At 40.0% G+C, this 26,688-nt stretch overlaps 1 protein-coding gene and 2 pseudogenes across 5 annotated transcripts in view; 1 reads left to right on the top strand and 2 right to left on the bottom strand.

Moving 5' to 3' along the window:
• LOC129765255 (bestrophin-2) overlaps positions 1–26,688 on the top strand; it is a 112,169-nt gene that overhangs the window by 40,264 nt on the left and 45,217 nt on the right. For all 5 annotated transcript variants that reach the window (XM_055765365.1, XM_055765364.1, XM_055765363.1 and 2 more), the window contains exon 2: positions 8,178–8,955. In XM_055765365.1, coding sequence (XP_055621340.1) covers positions 8,885–8,955 — 71 coding nt within the window. In that variant the 5' untranslated portion in view covers positions 8,178–8,884. The remainder of the gene's footprint in view (positions 1–8,177; positions 8,956–26,688) is intronic.
• On the bottom strand, positions 20,558–20,686 carry LOC129772146 (U4 spliceosomal RNA; annotated as a pseudogene).
• Positions 26,459–26,587, bottom strand: LOC129772145 (U4 spliceosomal RNA; annotated as a pseudogene).

Raw genomic sequence — 26,688 nt, 5'->3', positions numbered from 1 at the left:
TGAGGTGTAATATTATCACGCATTTATGCAACAGCACCAGTGGGTATGTGGATAGCGTAGTTGTATAAACAGCCTTACATTCCAGCCGGTCTTAATTCGATCCCCGTAGACATCGTTTGGACTTTTTTTGGGTACAATCCCAAGCTGACGTTCAGTCTGAGAGAAAGAGATGTCTGCTCCCATACATACAAACATTTTAAATCTTTTGAAAAAGGTTCTTTTTTTGTTCATTTCACCCTTCAGCACACGAAAAAGCATTTTTTACTGAAGATGAAATGTTTTTTGCCAATTTTGAATTTTTCGTTGACATCTAGTTTCATCGCGTCCTGGCCAGGAAGTTGAGAGAAGTCACACAATACAAAAGTTTCGTTGTCCATAGTACAGATTTTTTTCTCAAAAAACTCGTATTTTAACTATCTTGCCCGTTGTTTAACTTCCATATTTTGTGTTGCGTTTCGATCAGGAGCTGTCTGAACTTTGAACTGTTCTCTCACTACAATTCTGTTTCACCACTATTTTACGATTAGGGATCGTAAACATTTTCTGGATTCTATGTAAGAAAGCTATTTAAATTCTTCCTTGCGACCCGAACCAGCTATCCTATTAACATTTGAACCGTATTTGAACTTTTAATCTCTCTTGACACAGTACTCTGATTCACTTTAGTTTTATTGACAATTGTTTGTAGGGACCACCGCGAATTTTGTTGAAATAATCAATTAGGAATTCGCGTTTTTTCACTACTAATGACATTTTGCTACTAACTGCTCACATATTGATAAAAGCCAGATTATCAGAGATTACCAGAAATTCTCTAACGAGCAAATCTCTTCAAACCGCTCACAATTCGCATTTTTTTTTTCTGCCTCAGTCCATATTTTTGGAAGTTCCAACCGTTAGATAAGATTAGGGCATTGACGCTTTGGCCCATTTTATTTTAGTGGATTCAGGTTCCGAGACCCATGGGAAGTTCGGGAGTCATTCTTGGTAATCATATTATTCATGAGCGAAAAACAGAAATTATTACAGTTTTACCATATAACCTTGTACATTTCTAAAACATATTCAATGTTATCGCACAGCTTCTTGAGAAAAAAAAATCCTAAAAAAATGTACAAGGTAAATTAAGTTGGTTTCCGATTTTGAGTGTTTTCACGCGACTAGTAAATGCAAATCGATTTTTCTTCATGAAAATCACATGTAATCAAGACGAGTTTCAGTTTGTTGAAAAGCCCCAAGTCTCTAGCTGCAAATAATACCATATAGCGTTCAAATTGTTATTTTTTTATGTTTTTTTAACGATTTGCTTCAAAGAGAAATTATGATCATGGTTTGTCCGGTTTTAGAAATAATCATTTTTGAACGAAAAAATTCGAATTTTCAAGTAGATGTTACATTTCTTACTGATTGAGTTTGAGAATTTTAAAAGTGAACAGCACTCAACGCACAGAAGCTTTTTCTTCTTTCTTTAAAATTTCTGCTTCGCGCGAAGGACAACAAAACAAAACAAACTGCAGCGCGCCAAGCGGTTGCTATAGTACTCTTGTGGACAAACCAACATCAGTGAATCGGACAAACCATGATCAGAATTGAGGTCATCAATATGCATTAATTACATGATTTAGATATATAAAGCTGATACAAATGGTTGGCAAGCATGATGTTTACAATATTTGTATGCGTTAAAATCCAGAAAAGATCTGAATACGTACCAAATAATCATCTGGTGATTAATTGAAAGTTAGCTCAAATTAGGGACGCGTTGACACCAATAGAAGGTGGACTTTATAAGCCTTTAAAACATGTGAATCCGTACAAAAATCCCATGAAGTTACTGTAAATCATGAAAAAGACAATTTTATTTATATGTTGTGAAACATTTGAATGTCTGTTTTAACACAGGTGCGGTGAATAAGGAAATTCAAAAACTGGACAAACCAAGATCATTTACCTTACACATAAATACAATACTTGTAACACAATGTCACATTCACTACATTCCACTTCCATCCTCCCATATGATCTTTGTCCATTCATATACTAGTGTGGCTCTATTCAAATTGTTCGCTAATCTGCGATAGCCGGAATAAGTTTCACTCAAGAGCACATGTCTCACTTCTAATTGGGAGCAACACTTGGTTGCACCGTGTAATCAAAACACACAAACATTTGTGCACACGTTGCTGCGTTTCAACAACTATGAACCTTAGTCTACGCGTCTACACGGCATTTTTAAGATGCAAGGGCACCTTATGTGTGCCTTAAAGTAGCCTCTGATCCACTGTTCATACGTGTCTATTCAAACCAAGCTGTTTATGTGGCTGCTGCTCGCACGAGACTTCAATCATCGTTACTTTTCCCATCGTCGAGTCGGACCTCGTGGCCGAGAAACGGAAGAACATTCATTCAACGGTGGTAGGTGATGATGATTTGTGTGAATTGGGTCTGGAAGTTGTGATGCGATAGCCCATTGAAGGTTCATACGTGCAAATCGTCAGTTCAAGTATTTTTAGATCCGGTGCATTTTTTTTTTGTTTGTTTGTGTGTCTTCATTTGCTGTTTCATCAGAAGAAACGATTGTTGTTCCTTACCATGATGCCATGACCGGTCGAACAGGTTTCAATGACGGAACTTGATGCACAAGACACAGTGTTGGGGTCATAGCAAACGTCTCATTTCCATTTATTTGCCGGTTGCAGACAATGATCGAGTGCGATTGTTAGAGGTTTCCTCAGTCCCGGTAGATACTTATCACGGGTTTGTGGTATTATCCAGCTAGCAAGAAGAGATCAAAACAATGAATAATACCACTTGTGAGGAGTGTCACTCGAAGGCTAATGATGAATGAATAATCAGTCAACAGATGATACCACGTTTCTGCTGGTTGGATTAATTGTTAATTAGTTGATTACACTGTTTCTTATGATAAATAAACACAATAGTTAGTCGTGTGCTAGAAGTGGAGATAAAACGGAGGTTTCGCAACTAATCGTCAGTTAATGAACTCCACCTTGTACCTATCCGAATCGATAATCGAGTCTCGATCAGAATGGTTATCGTAGAATTAGTTAATACGATAATCGTCCCAATCCGCATAACAGGGTGTCAATCGGAATTTACATCATTTCAGGCACTACTAACATTTGAAGTTTTGGTCGAAAGATAATCTTCCAGACCCTTATCGATTTTATTTATGACGGCAATTAAAGTTATTTAGGAGTACGTTTTTGATATAAATTCTACAAGCTTGCTTCCAGATAGTATACCAGATAAATAAATATTAAAAGTGATCTGTTGGAAGTTTTAAAAAAATCGAGATTTATATGTTTCATATGAGTATTCTGAATGACCATAACGCATACTTCTTTACTTAAAAATTGATGTTTTCTGATTCTTCTCGTCATGATGATTCCGAGAAACACATATAACATATGAGCGCAAATGGACCGTTAATAGAGAATAATTAACATGGTTCAATCTGAAGCTCCATCGAACTTGAAGTCACTTTGGATCTCACGTAGCTCCGAAGAATAAAATTAAAGTGTCGAATCAAATGGCCCGGTGAGTAAAATGTGCTGTTATGGTGGAACTAATTTATAGATGCTGTGCGTTCTAGTAAGGTGGAACGTTATGTCAAAATAATATTGCTCATATAACATTCGTTGGTAGAACAGCTGCTGTTCCGTGCGTTTCACATTTCAGGTAATATTCAGAACAAGATGTATTATATCACTACTTCTATGATCGATAGATATACCGTTATTTTCATTTATTGGAATGATAACGTGTCTTTTGCATGAAGTGATCTACCCGGAAAATCTATTAGTAACTCTTAGACAGTATTTGGATTTCGATCAATATCGAATGATACACAATGTGTCATGCAAGTAACCTCTCACGAACATATAACCAAATATGAGTGGATCATTCAGATAATTATATGAATGACAGTAATCACTTGTGTTACACTAAATGTGTAAACCAAGAGAGGAACGAAGACTGTTGATTGCATATCCGAACTGTACCAAACATCGCACACCATTTTCGAAGCCTGCATACAAGTTTAAACCGCATATATCGTCCCGTTCTACCATAGCGAAAACCACTGCACAGACAAGTGCAGAGCGAGAAGTGATACAAGAAAAATTACGTCATCATTCGATCGCCATTTGCGGAGAGCAGCGAATGGGAAAAGAGCTACAATGACAGAGTTTTTGTTTCTCACTGGAGCGGTGTTGCTAGTAAAACTATGCGATCTATATGAATATATATATATATTTCAAGGGACAGCTGCGTTAAAAATGAAAAATATAATCTGAATACCCTTTCCTTAGTTTTTATCGAGCTAAATAATCATATAGTTTGCACTCTCTGTGACTTAAGAATCAGGATCTGCTACATTAGTTGATAATGAATCATTCGCTTTGCCTAGTCCGTATGACCATGCTGTTTCATGATACATGGAGAGGTTCGATATGTATACGTTAGAGGCAAAGAATAAAATAAACTTTCTGCATCGAAAGCGTACATGACAGTTCTGCTTGCGTGCTGGTGTATCATGAAGTGCGAACCGAAGCAGAGTTGTCTCGTTCTCTGTTGTGTCGTGATTTGTAGCACCTAACAACGAAAGAATGCCGTCTACTATTGTCTACTGCTCTGATGATCTCAATCCTGACAACCTTCTTCATGTCCGGCTTGAAACACGCTGCAATTCGACTTCACTTTTCAGCCGGAACCAAGGTACGAGCTCGCGAAATTGGAATGATTGATCGAAAAAAATTACGCTCTCTCCCTCGGCAAAAAAAATAAATTCTCTTTTTGTTATTATATTATGGAATATCTTTCGAATAAACTCTTTACTTTATTGAAAATGTCGGTAGCCGTGAAATGGGCCAATAGTTTGAATAGTTTTATGAACTGAAAATGGTTGGTCAAAGATTCATTCCACTGACGGGCAGAATCAAAGTAGAAGAAAAATATCATCTAGGAGCGTATAAACATAATTTCGTATTCTTCGGTTAAAAACTGAAATTCGTTCCACTGTAGTTGGTGTTACCTCCGCCTGCACAGCAAAATCGATTTTGGAGTTTCCCATGCCGTATTGCAAAAGGTGCTGCATATTATAATCTGGGAATTATTTCTTTAAAAATGATGTCTGCGACCTATTTTGAATTTTAGGAATATTTTATTGCTTCGTTGCTTAGAGAATTGTTTGCACTGCCTAGAGCAAGCATGCAATGCAATGTATTGCAGTGTATAGAAATATGAATAAGGGAGCTCAAACACTGTTTGACCGAAGCCGAATATTTTACATTTTTGACAGATAAAATTTGATCAAAGTGTACTCATCGAATATATTTGACACAAATCCCGACAAGCGGGAATTAAGTTACGGAAATAGGAAAAATTCATACCCATTCAATTCATTGAATAATTATAAAATAAGAAAGATGATCCTAGAATTGAATCCTAGAAACTTTCTACTTTTGCAGTTCATTCGTCTCTAGTCTTGAAACGACCAATCTATAAAACTTGTTTTAATCTCTCGGCCTTGAAAAAAACTATTTTGGACCCCTTAACGGCACCCGCCGTCTGGTTGCTAGCTGAATGACTGCCGGTTCGTAATTGATAATAAAAATATGAATATAGCTGATGTATACCTTATCACATACATAATTTCTGTAGCACATATTGCATTCACCAAAACATCATTCAAGATTGAATAGTCATCCTGCTAACGAACAATCGGAACTTTCGATGAGATATCCAAAATGACCTTTTCTAAAGCCGAGAGTCTAAGTGAAGTTTTCTTAATTGGTCTTTTTCAAGATTAGATTGGCCGACAGTTTGAAAATTTGAAAATTATAGAAGCGAATGATTTTATTTTATTTTATGGCTCTCCAATTCAATACATCATCATCATCTTTTAAAGTTAACTCCCAGTCTCAAGGAATTCCGTTGACTGCTCTCTGGCTATAGCGCGACTAGAATGAAAAGTCGTTTCGTTTTTTATGCAAGTAACCCGAATGTCATTGGTTGAGAATTAAAATCGCAAATGTAATCTATTTCATATTCGACTCGTTTGCAAAGGCGAAGCTTAAGGCCCCATTTACAGAGTGCGATTAGTTGAAATGTCAGTGAGCCTACATCAAACCGGAGGTCGAAAAATCCCACCCATAACACAAAATTAACGTCCGATTTGTATATATATGGCGTGCAAGAGTAAGAATCAATAATGTGCCTTGCTATTGAGCAATTCCAAATGAAATCGTCCTAAAAATGCAGGTTTTAGAAACAAGTATTTTTGATTCGAATGATAGTTTGTATTCCGCTTAGGTTGGAAGAAGAATGAGTTTTCCACAGCAATTGAAATTCGTTTGACTCAAGTGTAATATTTGAAAAGGGTGCATTGATTTTAGTAAGAGAAATCTTTGATAATTTATATCTCAAAAACTAAAGGGTGTGTCACATCAAATTGCATCACGGAAAAAACGCTGTAGAAATTAAATTTTTAGGAATTATATCTTCAGCTTTCGCTTATAATCAGATAAGAGTGTATAGATCACGTTGGCCATGCTTCACTGTCAATTTTTCGTAAATTTGGAAAAATGTCGTCGAACGAAAAAGAGCGTCGTGAATTAATCCTGCGCACTCATTTCGAGAATCCGGAGTTGTCACATCGGGACATCGGTAAGATGCTGGGAATCGTCCAAACCACGGTCAGCAGAGTACTAAAACGATACTTCGAGAACCTAACCATCGACCGGAAGGTGAAGAACGGCAAAAATGGATGCTCCGTCAGTGAAAAAGATCACAAGCGCGTAGTTAAGCAGTTTAGACATGATCCGAGAAGTTCGGTCCGGGATGTCGCCAATAAGCTGAATTTGTCAAGTTCATTCGTCCAGCGGACCAAGCAGCGGGAGGGCCTGTGTACATACAAGGTTCAGAAGGCTCCTAACCACGACGAAAGGCAAAACATGGTGGGGAAGACGCGAGCCCGGAAGCTGTACATCGAAATTCTGACGAAGCCGCATTGCCTGGTAATGGACGACGAAACCTACGTCAAAGCGGACTTTCGTCAGCTGCCGGGCCTGTTGTTCTTCTCCACAGAGGACAAATTCAGCGTTCCGGAGGAGATCCGCAAGCAGAAACTATCCAAGTTTGCCAAAAAGTACATGGTGTGGCAAGCGATCTGCTCTTGCGGAAAGCGGAGCGCCCCCTTCGTGATGACCGGCACGGTAAACGGGCAGGTTTACCTTAAGGAGTGCCTACAGAAGCGCTTACTACCACTATTGAAGCAGCACGAGGGCCCGACCATCTTCTGGCCGGATCTCGCTTCGTGCCACTATTCAAAGGACGTGTTGGAGTGGTACGAAGCCAACGGGGTCACCTTCGTGCCAAAGGAAATGAACCCGCCCAACGCGCCGGAGCTTTGCCCAATAGAGAAATATTGGTCGATTATGAAGCAGGCCCTCCGGAAGTTTTTTCCGTGATGCAATTTGATGTGACACACCTTTTATGAGTCGTACCTAAAAAAAAGTCTTAAAAACAGTTATAGAGTATTAATGTTAAAATGTGAAAAAAATATACACTGAGAAAACAATTAGTATTCTTTTTTTCTTTAAAAAAAACTTTAATTAGCAATATATAATATATGTGTTTTTGAATTTTTTTTCCAAATTGTTTTCATATGAAATAGAAGTGATGTAGAAAATTTAAAAAATGAGTTTAAAATGATAAAACTATTTTTGACAAACTTTTTAGAAAATCGAATTTTTATAAATTTTGAAAATTTCGAATTTTTGTATGTTAACAATCGTTTTTAGCCACAAATTATAAATTCTGATGTGATTTAAAATAAAAAAAGCTCTTTATCAATCTCCTTCTAAATCCAGTCATTCTCGAGATATTTGAAAAAAATGTAGAAATCATGTAGAAAATTTGAAAAATAAGTTCAAGATGGTAATATGTTTGTCGTGTTATACCATCATGTTCATGAAATTTGATGATTTTGCTTATAATTTTCAACACTTTTCCAAATCCAAAAAAAATCATTTTTGAATTGAAAGTTAAAAAATATAATTGTCTTGCCATATCATTTATATGTTGATGAAATGTTCTGAACTCTCAATCATTTGACAGATTTAACTAATAAGTACTCTCTTCTCCTATTACAGACTCCCCTCCACAATTTCATCGAGACAACTCGTGGACCCTGTTAAAATTTCGAACGTCTAGCATTCAGTCTTACGAAAGTGCTGCAGGCATCAACAAATAAAAAAAACAAGTGTAAAGTGCGTTGAATATCATTTAAAGAAATAATCAACCATTAATCATCAACGTGTGGCGGTGGTGCAACAAAAAAACACCGAAGGCAAATGTAGGTAGAAGAAAGGTCAACAAAAAAGTACCAGGTTACCAGACGGAGATCGCGAATCCGTCGACCATCGGCAGAGTGGCCTCTGCTGGAGGTGAAACCCAAGAAGAAAAGCTCCACGATGAAGCAAGTCATCGTCAGACAGTGTCATGTCATGCAAAATTGGTTCCAACTGCTAATGGTTTGCAAGTGTGGATAAGTGAAATTTCTCCAGTTAGGCTTAAATGAAATATTCGAAATTGAAACAGTGGAATTAGGTGTGCCAAAGTCTCGGTTTGCGAGAGGCGGAAGAAGGTGTCTGAAAAGTGAAAGAAAAAAGCACGCGTGACAGCAACAATTGTCACATTTACGTAGCCGTGCCTATAAATAGTTGTGCAAAGTGTAGTGCAATTGTTTAGTTATACCGATCGACTGTGGGGCGCTGCGAAGCAAACCAGAAAGGTCCGAAAGTACCCGGGTTGATGAAATAATCACTGGGGCGAGGGGCTGTAACATAGTTGCATAAAAATGACCATTTCCTATTCAGCTGAAGTACCGAACGGCAGCAATTTCGGATGTTTTTGGCGTATTCTTTGGAAGTAAGTATGCGTTCATCGATTGCCCCTGGTAACGTAACGAATACAGTTTTCAGTAAGCAACATAATTTACCGCTTGATCGAACGCCTATTGTTCGATAATTTTACATTCCACCTGTGGCAGTGTGGTCGGATTAATTTAAGCTCAAGTATAATAGCTCACCATGACAAAGTCCGTTGTGCTCCCGTGGCCGAGTGGTTAGCGTCATAACTAACATGCCGGGTGTTCGGGTTCGATTCCCGTTCTGGTCAGGGGAATTTTTCGTCAAAGAAATTTACTCCGATTTGCACTGTGAACACGCGTATTCTAGAGCTTGCCACTCAGAATGCATTCAAGGCGTGTTATTTGGCATAGAAATCTAAACTAAGAACTAATAAAAATGACGCAAGTAATACTACGTTGAGACGGCGAAGTTCCTCTAGGAACGTTAGTGCCATTGAAGAAGAAGAAGAAGAAGACAAAGTCCGTTTTGGAAACCGGTATGCCAACACTACCCTCATCCTGCTCCGAATAATCATCACCATTGCACAGCAGCAGACTGTCAGTTCCGTTCGTGGCAATAGCCTAAACGGCAGTAAAATACTAATTGGACAACTTATTTTTATATCAGTTGGTTTTACACAAAGTAGCATGCGAGCATGTGATTTAAATACTGACCGGGTGCGTTTTACATTGTAATATGATACTTGGCAGCTGACCCTCTCGAGAGACAGGGTACGTTTGAACCATACGAGAATCGATTTGAATACAAATGACATGTTCACACGTCACACACAACAAGTCGAATAAAGTCGTAGTATGACAGCAGAGCTGTCGAAATATATCATTTACATTGTATGCATGACCACTAATCACCACTCGAATTGGTGATCGTAAGTGAAGTGTGATGAAGCGTGAGGGAACTATTGCGGCTACAAGAGAACACTTTTCTCAAAAGTCTCAAAATTTTAGAAAAAGTATTTTGTTAGAAGTATTTTCAAGTTTATTTGTTTATTTGGAGCAGGTAGAAACCCATTTTAGTGTGCTTGAAGCTTCTCTCTAAAATGGGCATGAAACCTGCTCATCTTTTTCGTCAACACAAAGTACAGTCCAAATGACACAATCTTAATCCTAACGGCTTACTCTAACTTAACACTAGACTAGTATATTCAAGCCACCCACGGAACCTACTCTTTTGACGTGACGAGACAAGTGATAGTCGAAAACATGCAAACAGCGACTGAACGCACGACACATACTATTAGGGGAAGGGCAGCCTTACGACCTCAAGTAACAGTTGACTTTTTGTTTGCGGCACCTTTATAAAAATAAGAAAGAGTCGAGAAAGACAGATACTTGAAGGGAAAGATGAACGCTAACTGAAAAGTTATATTTTGAAATTCAAGTTCATGCACTCAACAGGTTTTTGAGGTCTTCAAATAAGCCTTACAAATGATTGAACAAAAAGGCTTGATTAAAATCACCTAGAAGGGCCTTGTAATGCTCCCGTGGTCGAGTGGTTAGCATCAAACCTAACATAACGGGAATGCGGGTTCGATTTCCGTTCTGGTCGGGAGATTTTCCCTTCAAAGAAATCTCCTGCGTCTTGCACTGTGGTCACGCGTATTCTAGAGCTTGCCACTCAGAATGCATCCAAGGCGTGTTATTCGGCATAGTAATTCCAACTAAGTACTAATGAAAATGACGCAGGTAATACTACGTTGAGACGGCGAAGTTCCTCCAGGAACGTAAGTAAAATTCAAAAAGAAGAAGAAGGTTTTGTAATGTTTATGATTTTTTGATGTCCCAAATAGCATCCAGCATCCAGAATGACCGATTCGTTTTAAAAACCGTTAGGCTAGGCTTTTATAGCCATCTGAGTAGGTTTATTGAACGAATGCTTGAGTGCGTCTTTTACCTTCAGCTCGAAAGCCAATTTCTGACTTCCGTCATGGGCTTCCCATAGGATCTCCTCTCTAGGTCGAGGAGATGTCGATAATTACAACGATTTTTGACGTGGGACTACGTCTAACCGGAGAATATGGGGAGTAAAATGAAAACCTAAACACAGAACATGCAGGGAAAAATGAAAGATTCTGAATGCTTATAACTCGAACATTTCTAACTGGATCGGAAAGATGTTTACATCAATTGATAGGGAATATTTCTACGCATTTATCGCAATTAATAAAATGTCATTTTTCATTAGATAAACAATTGAATAACCGTAAAATGTAAAGCGTTATCTAAACGCCCTAACTGCCTCGTTTTGATTGGCTCGATTTACGGTTTCCCGAACACAGCCATCATAATCAAGCAGCCTTGGAGAAATCGGCATTGCAAATACATGGAAGTAAGGGGACTTTTGTTCTCACCGAAATGTCTTCCCTAACACAGACTTCAAAACCAAACAGTGTTGGAGAAATCGGCATTACAAATACATGAAAGTCGGGAGTATTTTTGATCCGACTGAAATGTGTTTCCCTAACACAGACTTCAAATCCATGGAGCGTGGGGAAATTGGCATTGCAAATACATGAAATACATGACTGAAATGTGTTTCCCCAACACAGACTTCTAAACCAAGGTGTCTGGGGAAATGGGCTTTGCAAATAAATTCAAACTGCGAGTACTTTTGTACTCGCTTATCTTTGTGCAGACTAGAATATTGTTGGTTCATGCAAGGCGGGGGTACTTCTGCACCCGTATATATTTTTTTTCACTCTGGAAACTGTTTTCCTAACACAGATTACAAAAGCGGGTACGAACACAACGCTTTGGCTCGGTTATTCAAGATTGTATTGAAGGATATGCATTCATATCTTCTGCTCACTGAATTTCTACGCATACCATTTGATGATTAGGCAAAATGTTGGTATCCATTTGCTGCGATAACTCCTATTGCCTATTGCCTATTGAGCCGGTTCGACATTAGCGCTGAACAGATCATGGCAGCTGTTTCGCGAATGAAAACGTCCACTAATCCGGGGCCAGACGGAATACCATCGCTCTTCCTGAAAAAATGCATCTTCAGTTTGTTGACACCGCTTCAACACGTCTTCCAGCTTTCTCTAGCAACTGGTCGTTTTCCTATGGAACTTCGCCACGATATTCCCGATCCACAAAAAAGGCGATAAGCGGAATATTGATAACTACAGAGGGATTTCAAGCCTTTGCGCTATGTCAAAACTGTTTGAATTGATTATTATGGATCCAGTGTTCTCGTTTATCAAGCCATATATTAGTTAGGATCAACATGGATTTATGCCCGGACGGTCAACGACCAGAAACTTGCTGTCTTTTTGTAATTGCGTCGTCGACAGCATGGTCGAAAGGTCCCAAAACCGACGCTATATATACCGATCTAACAGCCGCCTTCGACAAAATTCATCACGACATCACTATAGCCAAGTTGGCAAAGCTAGGCGTCACTGGAACTTTACTAAGTTGGTTCGAATCCTTCCTCGAAGGACTTCAGTTGGAGACAACAGCTCGGAGCCGTTCGGAGCAACTTCTGGGATACCACAAGGAAGCCACTTGGGTCGTCTAGTTTTCCTGGTTTACTATAACGACATTTTTTTGGTGCTAGTGGGACCCCGAGCTTCATTCGCCGACGATTTGAAGATATTTTTTCGGATCCGTTCATCCACCGATGCTATCTTTCTCCAACGGCACTTGGATACATTCGCTTCTTGGTGTTCGGTCAATTGTATGTCAATCAACCCTTCCAAGTGTACGACGGTTACCTTCGGTAGGAAGAAGGAGCTAATTATGCACAATTATACCATATCTGATGTCAAAATTGAACGGAGAACGGAGATTATAGATCTTGGATTGGTTCTAGATTCAAAATTGGAATTTAAGCAACACGTTTCACACATCATTGGTAAGGCATCAAGAAATTTGGGTTTCATCTTTAGAGTCTCCAAAAGTTTCACCGATGTCTACTGTCTCAAATCGCTGTATTGCGCTCTGGTTCTTCCAACCCTGGAGTATGGAAGCGTCATCTGGAATCCGTGCTTTCAGAACGGGGCGACGCGAATCGAATCAGTGCAACGACGGTTTGTTAGATACTCTCTCCGACTGTTTGCCTCGGCGTGATCCGCTTCGGCTTCCAAGCTACGAGAGTCACAGCTTGCTGATCCACCTGGACTCTCTACATACCAGACGAAATCTAGCGAGGTCATTGTTTGTCGCTGATCTCATAACCAACCGCATTGATTGCCCGCAACTCCTGGAAAAACTGAACTTCTATGTTCCTCCACGACGTCTGAGAAATACACCGTTCATGCAAATGTTACCTCAGCGATCGAACTACGGCATGCATTCCGGAATAACGGGACTACAGCGCACCTTCAATACGATTGCTCCCGTATTTGATCTCAATTCCTCCAGAAGCATGTTGAAGCAGCGATTCTTAAGTTTAATTAGGTTAAGTTGAAATCATTGGGACCTTGGAGGTCTGTTGATATAAACAATAAACAACAAAAAACAACAAAGATTAAACAATATGCGTTCGACGTACATGTCAAAATCTAAACTGAGTGCCGGAAGTTCATCAAATCATGCAAATTCGCGGTTCGAGAAGTACGTACACTTGAGAGATGCAAACTTCAGAGGGAAATGTAAGATAAAATGATCGTTTGATAATTCTTCCGTTCACATAGTTTGTCTAAATATACAACAAACGTAAAAGGACTGTCATTAAATTTCCTTGTAACGAAAAACATAATCTATCACAATGCATGAAACACGGCATTTATTCAATCTCTTTACTCACAAAGCAAATATATTGAATTCAATTGAATTCGGAAATCGTTTCATTCAATCAACAATTTAATCAATACAAACAAATGATTGCTAAGCTAAGGTATTCCCACGTAAACCTTGCGGTTATATCATAGATATAACCCACCCATTTTTTTCTCTTCCATTTGAATTTTCTTGTTCCTGCTACTGACTGAGAACTGTTGGAAGTGGCCATAGGTGTGAGGAAAAATTAGAATTTTTAAGGAGTGTTGTTTTTGGAATGTTGGAAATCAACGCAGCTGTGTTCACGGGGGACCCTCCCTTAACATTGTCTTCCATCCGCTGGTTCATCCATGACTTCCGGTTGCTCTTGCTTGCTCGATAAAAAGGAAGGTTAGTGAATACTCACTTAATGAAAAATGCCCAAAAATTACTTGTTAACAATAAAAACCTCCTAATAAATGCCCAATGCAGAAAATAAGGTTCTTATTGTTCATAATTTCATTTAGCAGAACAGGGCAGTTCATTTAAAACTGAACAACATCTGAGACGAAAGCAGCCTTCGCTACGTTCCGTGTATTGTCGAGAAGCTCTATATCGATTAATCGACAACGATTCTTGTAACTGGGAAGATTGAAGGGATCGTTCCCAGCCAACCGTCGCAGAGCAAAGCGGGCAAACTTACGTTGTATTAGTTTCATTTGTTGTATGTTGTTTTTATAGTACGGAGCCCATACAACAACAGCATACTCCAAAATAGATCGGACTAAAGAAATTATACAAAACTTTTAGACAGTGAATGTCTGAGAAGAAGCTATCGAGTTATATTCTTCTGAAGGGACTGCGCGTCTTCTTGACAAGTTATCACATGATAAAGCTTGAAGTCATCTGCGAACGAAAGTTTGAAACATTTGAATGTGAAGTTGACGTAATTCAAATTCAGCAGAAATAAGAAGGGTCCAATGTGACTACCCTGTCAAACTCCGAATTTGACGAAGAAAGATTCAGATATTACATAACATACTATAACTGCCACTGATGGGCCAACAAGATAAGAATTTATCCAACTTAGTAGCGTACCAGAGAAACCAAGACGTAAGAGTTTTGCTATTAAATAGTATTTCGTGATTAATTTTGTCGAATGCTACTGAAAATCCATGTAGATTGCGTCTATCTGCTTATGGGCTTCTATCGCTCTGATGATGAAAGCTGTATAGCTGATAAGATTAGTGTTAGTTGATCTCTTCGACATGAATTCATGTGGGGTAGAGCAATCGTAGTTGAGACAGTTATGCTTGAGAAAGGCGAGAACAATCAACTCGAATGGTTTGAAACTTCCCTTTCATCGCCTTTTTGAACACTGGAAAGACGAACGATTTCTTCCAGTATACTGAAAGAACGATTGAAAATGTAGCTAGAAGCTTAGAGATTGTCATACTACACTTCTTCAGAATAATTGATGGTATTCCGGCTGGACCAGGATTTAATGAGCCTTTCAAACGAGTGTATGCTGTTTCCACGCTCAGTTATGGGTGATCAGTGGATGAGGACGAAGACTGGACGTTGTGGTACGTTATTTGCAGCGTTACTAACCTGAAGTGGGTTAAGTGTTTCTTCGGTGAAAACTGCTGATAAACGTCCCTTAAAAAGATCACTGATAGTAGGAAGAGATGATGTTTCTTTGTCACCTAGCTTCATGGTTGAAGGCAATCCTACTTCCTTCCACTGTTCGTCTACATAACCACAAAGCCTTTTTGGATTTGCTTACAAACTTAAGTGGATTCTATTCAGAATAGTGTGGAACAGTTGCTTGCCCCGACGTTTGTCTATGTTATTGCAGGTAAGGTAATATCGTAATGCATCGAAATCCAGACACTTAAGCACTTACGATAATAACTTCAACTACTAAAAAATATTGACATATCATACCATGGAAAATTACCGTTCTTAGAGAATTAGAAGGCATTCAGGTTTGTTATGAATCACAGAATTCCACAAATCATGTTATATTCGTTCAGAATTTGAAAATTTCTTCATAGTGCCGTGATTTTAAATCCGGTCACTTTTGTAATCATCATTTGAATTCCAGACACTTGTTTTTAATTCCGGACGCATGTTGTCTGTAGCATTACTTTGAGAGAAATTATTTATTGATAATTGTAAAACTTATCAACGGGGGCGTTATAAGTAGCGGGACTAAATGGAAACACGATTGGTAAAAAAGTTTTTTTTTATTAATTCAAGTATTCATTGCATTTTCACAAGTACATACAATGCACAATAGTCCAAGGAACGAATTGGGGTGGACATTTGCATCTAGAGCTCGATAATAACTCTCTAAGCAAAAACTATATTAAACAATGTTGTTACATTTGATGTAGCACTCATTTTTATGTTGCCTAAAATAGGGTGACCGAAATTTTAGAAGAAATCAGAGATCTAACTTTTATATCTTTGAAGATAGTATTTAGTATTTAGTGCTTTTGTTCTAAGTTACATTAGGATCACCATGAAAAAAACGGGTTTTTGCTCTAACTTTTACATTTCAATATATTTCGAATATATTCGCAATATTTACTCCTCCTTCAATGAAAAATTTAATACAACTATGTTTGACACTTCACTAAATTTATTTAATGGTAACTACCAGTCACATTTATTCAACATGCAAAAAATATTACAGATTTGGTATAACATTGAATATAAAGAAAAAGTGTGATTCAAAAGCATTACTGTATGCACTAGTGTAGTAGTTGCGGTCTTTGGAAAGTTTCTTATGCACCGATCTCATAATTGATTTTACATACCATTTTGGGAGTGAACCGGTTGATGGTATAGGAAACCACAGACGTGAAAATGCCGACCGTTGATTCTACACTCAAATCCTGCAACATGTTTTCCCAATCTACAGAAAATAAAAACAGATTCATTCCCTAAAGTTTGTTTTCCTGGAGTTATAACGAGTTGCTTCTGGTAACATCCATACCTCTCACGCAGAGATCACGAGTTCAATTCTCACTCCCGACATTCTTCCAGAAATGGAACTAAAAGTGACGAACCAACCGAAATGTGCTGAAAGTCACTATAATAGAGAAAAAAACCAAAGAGGCGGGTGATGACACCCCTTAACGAGTGGGACTGGAGCTTCAAAGACTATCGTACCCCGGTTGAGCTCTAGACATACAAAACATTGATCCATCAGACGGTTGTTGGAGTTCTTAACAGAGTTGATCTGAGTCCCGCTGTGCTGTAGTCATCCACGAGTTGTTTTTAAACTATGTTAATCCCTGAGGTTCGGATGGAAATATATCGATGTACTTAGCGTCCAGCTTACAGAGGGTATGTTAAAAACGCCCAAGATGAGGATCTTGTTTTTCATAGAGATGCGTGAGATGATTCAAGCTAGCGATTCACCGTGTTGGGTTACTAAAACTGAGTCGGTTATTCGATCAGGAGGAAATATCGATTTGTTCTTACTAGGGATTTACTACGACAAATAAATTTCAATACCAGAAGGAGAAATCTGCGCAATCACGATTTTCTTCGTATTCCAACATCGCGCATTAGCTACGCCTACCATGAGCCCGTTGCAAGCATGGCTCGCGTATTTTATGACCAAATCGAACTCATTGACTTCAATTTAACGAGAGAATCTATAAAAAGCCGCCTCCTCCGTAACCGATAGCGTAAGATAGATTAACATAATTTTTGTATCATTTGGGTTGTAATTGAACCTGTTGATAGATGTAAATGTGAATAAATAAAAGATTGTTAGCCGGTTTTACCGGTAATACCGGGTCTTTTTTCATTACCGATTTAATTACTGATGATTTTGAAATCAATAATCGGAAATTTCGATAATTTTAATTTTTACACCATAAATAATATTTGCCTTTATACTGCTTTAAAATATTACTGGAGAATAAAAATAAGATCGAAATGGCACAACTGGCAATGTTGCGTCGATTCTGCGACTTCCGAGCTTCAGTTATAAAATCGCTGGTTGATCTGAAAACGAAACACAGGATGAGTTTCAGCGATGAAGAACTGACAGCGATTGAAGAATTGGTTGAACTCGCTGTTGAATTGCTATACTGAAAGAACTGCACTCTTTATTATGCTGACGTCGGATTGCAATTTATGCTAGAACAGCTATCGGAGCAACCATCAGAAATTTGGAAGCAGCTGCTCGAGGCCCCGATTGAAAGGATTGCAGAACAACGTTTCGTGGTCGTGACACTATTAACCCTTTGCGGTCGGAATTAATTTTCCTCGGAAGAGATCCTCTTATCTTTCCACGCCAATAATCTTTTGTTTACACCCAGTACAGTTATCTATTATCCATAGAAACAGTGAAAAATTTGTGAACAAGTTTACTAGACATTAAAATTTCTATTTTTTTATCCCTATTGTTTATTTTAGGCTTATTAGCATTTTAGCTGTAACAAAGCCGAATTTTAATCGTGTACATGTCACATGTTTATCATATCTTATAATTAGCACTTTACATAGTTGCCATTTTTTCGACATTAGAGTATTCCCTTCTATACCATTGCATATGGTACACATTTACACAGTAGCCATTTAGGCGTAAGAGTTTTTCTTCTGTTCTTCCATTATCCAGTTAGGCCGGACAGCGGAGACAGTTGATTGATCATTGTTATGAGTTATTTATAGAACAGCAGCCCAATGTGTCTTGCAGAGCAGAGCAGTTGTATCGATGAATCGATCTTATTTCGACCGTGGATCTCCATCGCTGATGATTGTTGCGTGGACGTAGATATTCTGTAACAACACAAAGATGGTCAATGAGGGCCCTGAGTTTGGAACTCACGGTCGATCGCTTACTAAGCAAACGCGCAACCATTGTGGCTACGGAGACCCCCATAGACATTAAAATTTGCTTTAAAAAAGTTTTAACCATTACATATTATTGGATAAAGTATTTAGTGTGATTTCTTGCTGTGGTGGCTGAGAGCAGACATACGACCGCAAAGAGTTAATGATGACTTCGGCATCTTCTATCAAACGTCACGGAATGCATTTATCAAGCAGGCACTTGAAATCGTTTGTTATGTGATGACATTTGACGATTATGATATTGATTTAGTATAAAGTGACCAGATGGTCAGAGGCCTAACGCGGGACACAAAAAACAAAACGTTATGCATATACGTTATGTGAACATAAACCATAGTTTAACGAGTCTAAACTGATCAGTATTATTTCTTTCTGAGTATCGGCACTCAGTTGTGATTTTTCGGTGGTTTAGATTTTGTTTACGCCCGAAAATCACTCGCTCAATCAGAGCATTTACGCTTGGCAAGCACGATTCAAATTCTACAATTTTCTTCAAATTACCGAATGGAATGCTCGAAAATTCCAATTCATTTTTCATCGATTTTAATGTTAATGTATGCATTCAAAAAATGGACTAATTTCGGATGGCGATGAAAGATAATTTATGGGAACAAATTTTCCTTAAATCTTGCGTTTATTAAGTCTACAACAAAAATGATTCAAGGCTGTTGATTCACAGCAGCAGCACTGTCAAGCAACTTGATCATTTTTCCATACTGTAAGCTCCACCCCACAGCGAAGAAGTTGGACATCCTGAGGCACTTTGTGTCCGCCAGATATAGCCGATCTGGTATTTACAATATCATCTCTTTGCCGCTCCTTAAGCCGGGAGATCGAAGCAACCGGCCAAACGGTGGGGAAGAATCTGGCCAAAATGGACATTTTTATGCGGAAGCGTCAGACGAGACCGGCCGTATCTTAGCAGCAGGCAATCACCCAGAAGGAGTAGCTTGAGGTGATGGTGAAAAATTTCTTTCCGGCGAAAGAAGTGAAAAACTTCTTTTCGTACTCATTATGAAAGACCTGACGTACTTGATGCTAGAATTCAACGAATGGCAGGGGACCGGGTACTTTACGTTCCCCAGGTAAGCGATGACGTTGAATATATCATCCACATCAAGTTCTCGAAGAAGGTCCTTCTCTGACAGACGTGAAGGGAATGTCCAAGCCGCTCTTCTCTCGAGTCATATGGTGAACGGGGTGATATATAGTACAAAGTACTTACCGGAGTTGGGAAGGTTGTGGCTGCAGGGTATCGTGCTGATTACGCTGGAGGAAAGATCCTCTCTGGAGCCACCAAATGTGGCTGCAGTTCGAGATCGTGCTGATGACACGAAGGGAAAGCCCTTTACTGGACGCTATGTGGTAGGCCAGATCACGTAGAGCGCATAACGAGTATGCGCCTACTGGTGCGATCCGGTAGTACCGCGTCACTTGGGAGTTTGGCCGGGCGGAGCCAAGGGAAGGAAAAGGGAGAGGAAGGGTGGTTGGAATTTCGGATCTTTGGAGGAGGGGTGTTCAATACTTACCAGCGCTTGTTGCGCTGGGATCTGCCGGCGATGATGTCCAGGGTGCTCCCGATGGTGTCCAGGATGCTCGGGCGATGTCCAGGGTTGTGATACGTTTATGACAAAAAAGAGGGGTTCGGTACTTCGCCACGACGCTCCTACGTCCGTGGTATGGTTGAGAGTGTCCAGTTGAGAGTGCGTTTATTCTGTTCAAGTTTTCTCTTATATACAGACATTGCCTTCTTATCTACCCCAGAAGGGCGTAGCATAAGAGAGAGAAAATTACAATTATTTATTCTAAGCCAGACGGGCGAACGAGGGATGATTATTAACACGCTCGCAGGCGTGTTATCTTTTCCTCTCCGTTTTATTACTTATTGTCCTAGCTCGGAGATAGGCTCCGTTTATAGCACCCATAGTGCTCTCTTTTTGGGATTTCTCCCGTCCTTCGGTATTTACGATCGGAGATAGGCTCTGATCGTAAACACATTACGTCGTTTTGCTTATTTTTGTTTTGTTCTCCTTCCCGGCGGGTTATCGCTGGCCGGAGGAGTTTTATGATATTTAGGTTTTCAGCTAGCAATAATCGCACTTCGGAAAAACCTCATTAGTTACGATAAAGCCACTGCGCAAGCTATTCTGTGTATTTAGGATAGAGCGCGATCTAAGCATCCGCTCTATCGTTCTCGCCATGAATCACGCTCTAAAGGCATGATCCGTGCGGCGACATACCGGCCCTCGTAAATCGCGTAAGGCAGATTTACCAATTGAGCTACGCCGCATCTGTTTCTAATAATTTTTTCTTCTATGCTTCTGATGCTGTATCTTTTATTACTGTATAATTCGCAATTGTTTCATCTTATATTCTCTTTTCAATATTATGTTTTTCTTACATTCAATTTCCTAACCTGAAGTTATACAATGCAATTCGTTTGCTATGAGCGGATGACTTCCGTTTATTCTTCATACATGGTGTGTTATAAATTCATTCTTTGCTTCGTTACAATTTATTAGCCACTTTGCCTTCAGATTCATTTACAATGCAAATCCTATTCATTTTAGCTTTGTGTTACACTTCATTTTACTCTCGCAGGAGTATTCAATTTTCAAATTCAATACTTCTTCTATCCATAGAAGAGTCTTCAACTTTATGTACTTTAATAGCCATACAACGGCGCCTAATTGCTTCTTTCACTGAACAAATTATATTTTTTTTTACTATTACATTAGACGACATATCTTCTCGTCAGTTTATGCAACCCTTTGTTGCTTATATTTCTTATTCATTGTCAGATTCCTCATTTTGACTACAATTATTTCATATTCAATTATTTTCTTCTATTTTACATTTTGTGTACTTATGGTCTAACAGAGTTTTAAATCACTTTTTCTCTTCAATTCTTCGGCATGCCGCCTTGCTTCATTGAACGTCCCTCCAATGCTTGGTTTTAAAGCGCTGTGTCTTCTAATTGTTGCCGGTTCAATAGGTTGTCCATTCGGATATGGACATCGGGTCCTGCTGTGGCTCTGGATCTGGTGCAGCATCTTCGTCTGCAGCAACGTAGATAAATGATCCCGATTATAATCATTAGTATGCTTACGAAAAGGGCGGCGTTCCTCCAAAGATACTTCGATTTCGGATGGAAGGGATCCAAACTGTTGTACACGGTTATCATAGCGTTGTTATCGTAGGGATTATCGGGCTTCGGCTCCACCACATCTTTTACGGTGTCATTGAATTCGTCCAATAGGTGATCGGCCACCTGGTATTTAGATTTGAAGTATGTTGCAATCTTCTTGTTCATGCCATTTAAACTTGCATGTATCGTTTTGTTGTTGGATTGTATACGGCAATCTGGCTGGAGAGTTACTACTGCTGCCTCATAAGGTGGTGACATTACCACGTTGTCGCAATGTATAACTATTGCCTTTGTATCGGATGCATAGTATAAAACGGTATTAGGAGTGGACAGTGTCTCCATCATAGCGTAAGGCGTGGTTAACAGTTTTGTTGCACATTTGCGGGTACTTGCGATATGCAGTATGACAGCCGCTACGCAATCCACTTCCTTACTCAGTTCTGGTTGAACCGTAATTAAATGCGTATCATTCAGTTTTGTTAGTTCGATCGATGGGTAGAAGAAGTCTTGGTTGTGGCCTACCGCGATGCGATCATGTTCTGTTACAATAATTGAGCCATTCTCAGCCCGTGGGATCGGTATTATCTTAAATACCTCGAACTCAACTTTGTTGATGACAACACTCGTCATGGTAATTATGAGGGAGCCGTTGACTACACGCGTGTTGTATTTTACGGCTGATGGGTGATCCAGGACAATGTAACCAGTTGGCAACGCTTGTGAAATGTTTTTTCTGGTTTGGGCTAGTTCGTCGACGGACAAAGGAAACGTTCGAACTTTCCTATATCTATTCAACGTTCCATCGATAACTTCTCGTGCCAATATCGTGGTTTCTAACATCGTTGTTCGTAACCTTTGAACCTTATCCGCAGAATATAATTGTTTTAATTGAGTCATGTCTTTGTACAATTTATAGTATCTCTCGTTAAGCTGTTCTCCCATTTTGGAAGCCTTGGTATTCATTTTTACCATTGACTCCGATATTTGGTGAATTTTTTCGTCTTCATGAACCCTCATTGCCTGTAGCTCGTTTTCCATATCGTCGCTACCAAATATTAAGTCCGCCAAAAAACCGAAGAACCCTCTGCTTCGTTTAGTTCTCGTTGTCTGCTTGATCTCATCAATCGCATCATCGCATAAACGTTCAACAGATGTTGCAATTTGCTCTAGGAGAGAGTCTTCGATGACAAACTCCATGTCTTTCATCGCTACTGTCACATTATTCCGTATCGAGTTAATTACTTCAATGTCTTCATCGGGCACTACGTTGGTTTGTATATTCGTTTGCCATATGCCTCTATGTAATAAGCACGTTCCTTCGTGGTCGAACATTAGACCGTCTTTGTCAACGGGTTTTATGGATATAGCGTTGATCAACGTGAACGACATTACGAACAACATCATTATTTTCAATATACGTGAGATGTTGAACCAAGATTTAGAAATGCCTTTTGTTGTAGTCTTATTTCTACGTCTTTTTTTTCGCGTTGATTTTTTTGATTTATCTTCGGTCGAGGTTATCAGCATTACGTTGTTAGAACTCGCGGTGGTATACTTGTTGACCGGTTCTAAGGGCAAGGGGTTGTCGTTGACTCTTATTGGTTGTCTGATGCTAAATTCATCGATTGAGAAGTGCGCAGCCATCATATCTCGTAGTTCTTTATCGTGTTGCAATAGTTCATGATCGTTTTGATAAATTGATCTGACATTACCGAAAATAAACCATCCAAGCTTACTTCGGACTGCTATTGGGTCATTGTCACTTCCCCTTCTTGTTTCCATGGCGGTAAGCAAATGGCTTTGATTCAGCCCTATGAGAATTGTTGGCCTTGCAAGCTCGTAGCTTTCGATCGGAAGGTTTTCCAAATGCGGATATTTTGTAGCCATTGCTTTGTAGTTCATTGTCTGAGTCGGAAGTTGTAAGTTTTTAATGGTTCTTACACCGTCAAGTCGGTACGACCTTCTGGACGACCCCTGAATGCGAACTTGTACTTTTCTACTGTTCAGCTCGTTTCGAGACACGTCCTGTGTCCATTTTAATTGTAGTGGTTCTTCTCTGCCGTATAGGTCCAAGGAGTTTGCCATTTCCTCATCTAGCAATGTCAGGGAAGACCCTGTGTCTAGGAAGGCATATGTATCGACTGAATGCCTTCCGTGTTGAAGTGTTACTGGAATCACCTGGTAGTATATCTCGTTTGCTGAGGACTTGTGAATATTGCAGTTGGCTTCAAGCGGAACTGTAGCGGACGTATTACGAGGTGTTGGTTCCATGTCTGGATTCGAGTGTAACATTCTGTGGTGGTGCTTGTTACATCCACTCAAGCCGCACCTCCTAGATCGTCTGCAATCTTTAACCATATGTCCGGTGCCTAGACATCCGAAACATATTTTACATTGTACTGCCAATCGACATCTTTTTTGGATGTTGGAGTTCTTAAATTCCGTGCAATCGAAGATTTTATGGTTATTCGAGCAAACCGGACATTTCATGCGTGGCATCTCTTGATGGACATGTATCTGGCTTCTAACTGTAGAAGGTAGAGGAGAAGCCATATTCCTCATTATTTTGGCGTGAGGTTTCAGCCAGTTACTCATTTCTTCTAAAGATGGGGCATCACCAGTCGTCGTTCTATGGCGTGTCCATTCTATTTGCAGGTTATAAGGTAGTCTCTTAACTAGGTCTTCTATTAACCTCGCATCTAGTAGGTAACCTCTTTGATTTATGATCGTCATGTTTGCCACCATATTTTCTAAAGCATCTGACATTTCGATTATTATTGATCTACTTTCTCTTTTAAGCTTCTGTAGATCGTGCAGTAGTTCCTCATATATGAATTTAGGGTTTCCGAAATTTTCCTCTAGTCTCTCTATTATACTCGGAACATTTTCCGAGTTTATAAATAGTTGCTGCACGCTTCTAGCTGCGCGTCCTTCAAGGGCAGCTTCAAGTCTGGAGAGATTTTCATGATTGGAAAACGCACATTCTCTCGTGCTGACTTCGTAGATCCTTTTGAATTTAGCCCAATCTTTGGGCGACCCGCTGAATTTTGGCAAGGGAGTCAAAGCTTGCCTCTTCATTAGAATCGTAAAATCTCCATGCTGTGGAGCTGGCATCATTGCACTCTGCTCCCAGCCAATTGATGGACCGGATCTCATTGGTAGTGGTGTTTGAATCGTTGCTCGGTCACGTTGTTGCCCGGAGATATTGATTAGGGGTTCAGTTGACTGCGCTTGCGCCGGAGAGCATGGTAATTCTGTTTGTCGCTGTGTTGCTATTGTCGTTGCGCCCACGACTAAAGCGTTGAGTGATGCCTGCATTGTTACTATTTCCTTTTTTAATGTGGTTATGTTGTTGCGTTCGCTAACATGCATCTCAGCTAGTTGTGTAACTAGATTCGTCAGCTCCTCTATCTGTTTTTGTTCCCTCGAATTAGTTGAGGGATGAGACGCTGCAGGTGCCTGTGCCTTTCCCTCACTTTCGTTTGTTTTGGTAGGGGAACAAAGCGAGCATACTAAATAGGTTTCCTCTTCAGTGGGTGTATGTCCTACACAGGAATGATGATAATTCCTTTTGCACTGTCTGCATTGGACCAGATTGTCTAGTTCAATTTTCTTGCCACATGCATCACAGCACGGGCGTGATGATCTCGTAAAGCTTGATATCATTATTCCTGAGTGAGGAGCCTGGTTGCCGTCGTCCAACTATGCCTGACTGGCGATCGGTCTGTTTATAAAGCTGGACTTGTTTCAACAAGATGCCGGCCTAATTTGTCCGTCTTTCAGGACCTAATTTCTGTTTCTTGAAATGCGCAATTTGCCTCTTGGCTAAATGGTGATGTCCACAGACAACCTCACCTTGTTCGTCTTTACAAGACCGAACCTCTCCGTTCAACGACGGGCGCAAATCAATTTAACAGGATTCTCAACTCAACCGAGCGTGTTGTGAGTTCGTACAGTGTCTTTAGGAAAAGACTCCTCTCTGGAGCCACCAAGTGTGGCTGCAGGGTATCGTGCTGATTACGCTGGAGGAAAGATCCTCTCTGGAGCCACCAAATGTGGCTGCAGTTCGAGATCGTGCTGATGACACGAAGGGAAAGCCCTTTACTGGACGCTATGTGGTAGGCCAGATCACGTAGAGCGCATAACGAGTATGCGCCTACTGGTGCGATCCGGTAGTACCGCGTCACTTGGGAGTTTGGCCGGGCGGAGCCAAGGGAAGGAAAAGGGAGAGGAAGGGTGGTTGGAATTTCGGATCTTTGGAGGAGGGGTGTTCAATACTTACCAGCGCTTGTTGCGCTGGGATCTGCCGGCGATGATGTCCAGGGTGCTCCCGATGGTGTCCAGGATGCTCGGGCGATGTCCAGGGTTGTGATACGTTTATGACAAAAAAGAGGGGTTCGGTACTTCGCCACGACGCTCCTACGTCCGTGGTATGGTTGAGAGTGTCCAGTTGAGAGTGCGTTTATTCTGTTCAAGTTTTCTCTTATATACAGACATTGCCTTCTTATCTACCCCAGAAGGGCGTAGCATAAGAGAGAGAAAATTACAATTATTTATTCTAAGCCAGACGGGCGAACGAGGGATGATTATTAACACGCTCGCAGGCGTGTTATCTTTTCCTCTCCGTTTTATTACTTATTGTCCTAGCTCGGAGATAGGCTCCGTTTATAGCACCCATAGTGCTCTCTTTTTGGGATTTCTCCCGTCCTTCGGTATTTACGATCGGAGATAGGCTCTGATCGTAAACACATTACGTCGTTTTGCTTATTTTTGTTTTGTTCTCCTTCCCGGCGGGTTATCGCTGGCCGGAGGAGTTTTATGATATTTAGGTTTTCAGCTAGCAATAATCGCACTTCGGAAAAACCTCATTAGTTACGATAAAGCCACTGCGCAAGCTATTCTGTGTATTTAGGATAGAGCGCGATCTAAGCATCCGCTCTATCGTTCTCGCCATGAATCACGCTCTAAAGGCATGATCCGTGCGGCGACAAAGGTGATG

Source organism: Toxorhynchites rutilus, chromosome 2 (genome assembly GCF_029784135.1).
Source record: "Toxorhynchites rutilus septentrionalis strain SRP chromosome 2, ASM2978413v1, whole genome shotgun sequence".
NCBI lineage: Eukaryota > Metazoa > Arthropoda > Insecta > Diptera > Culicidae > Toxorhynchites > Toxorhynchites rutilus.
The sequence above is the reverse complement of the archived record's forward strand: the minus strand, read 5'-3'. Positions and strand labels throughout refer to the sequence as shown.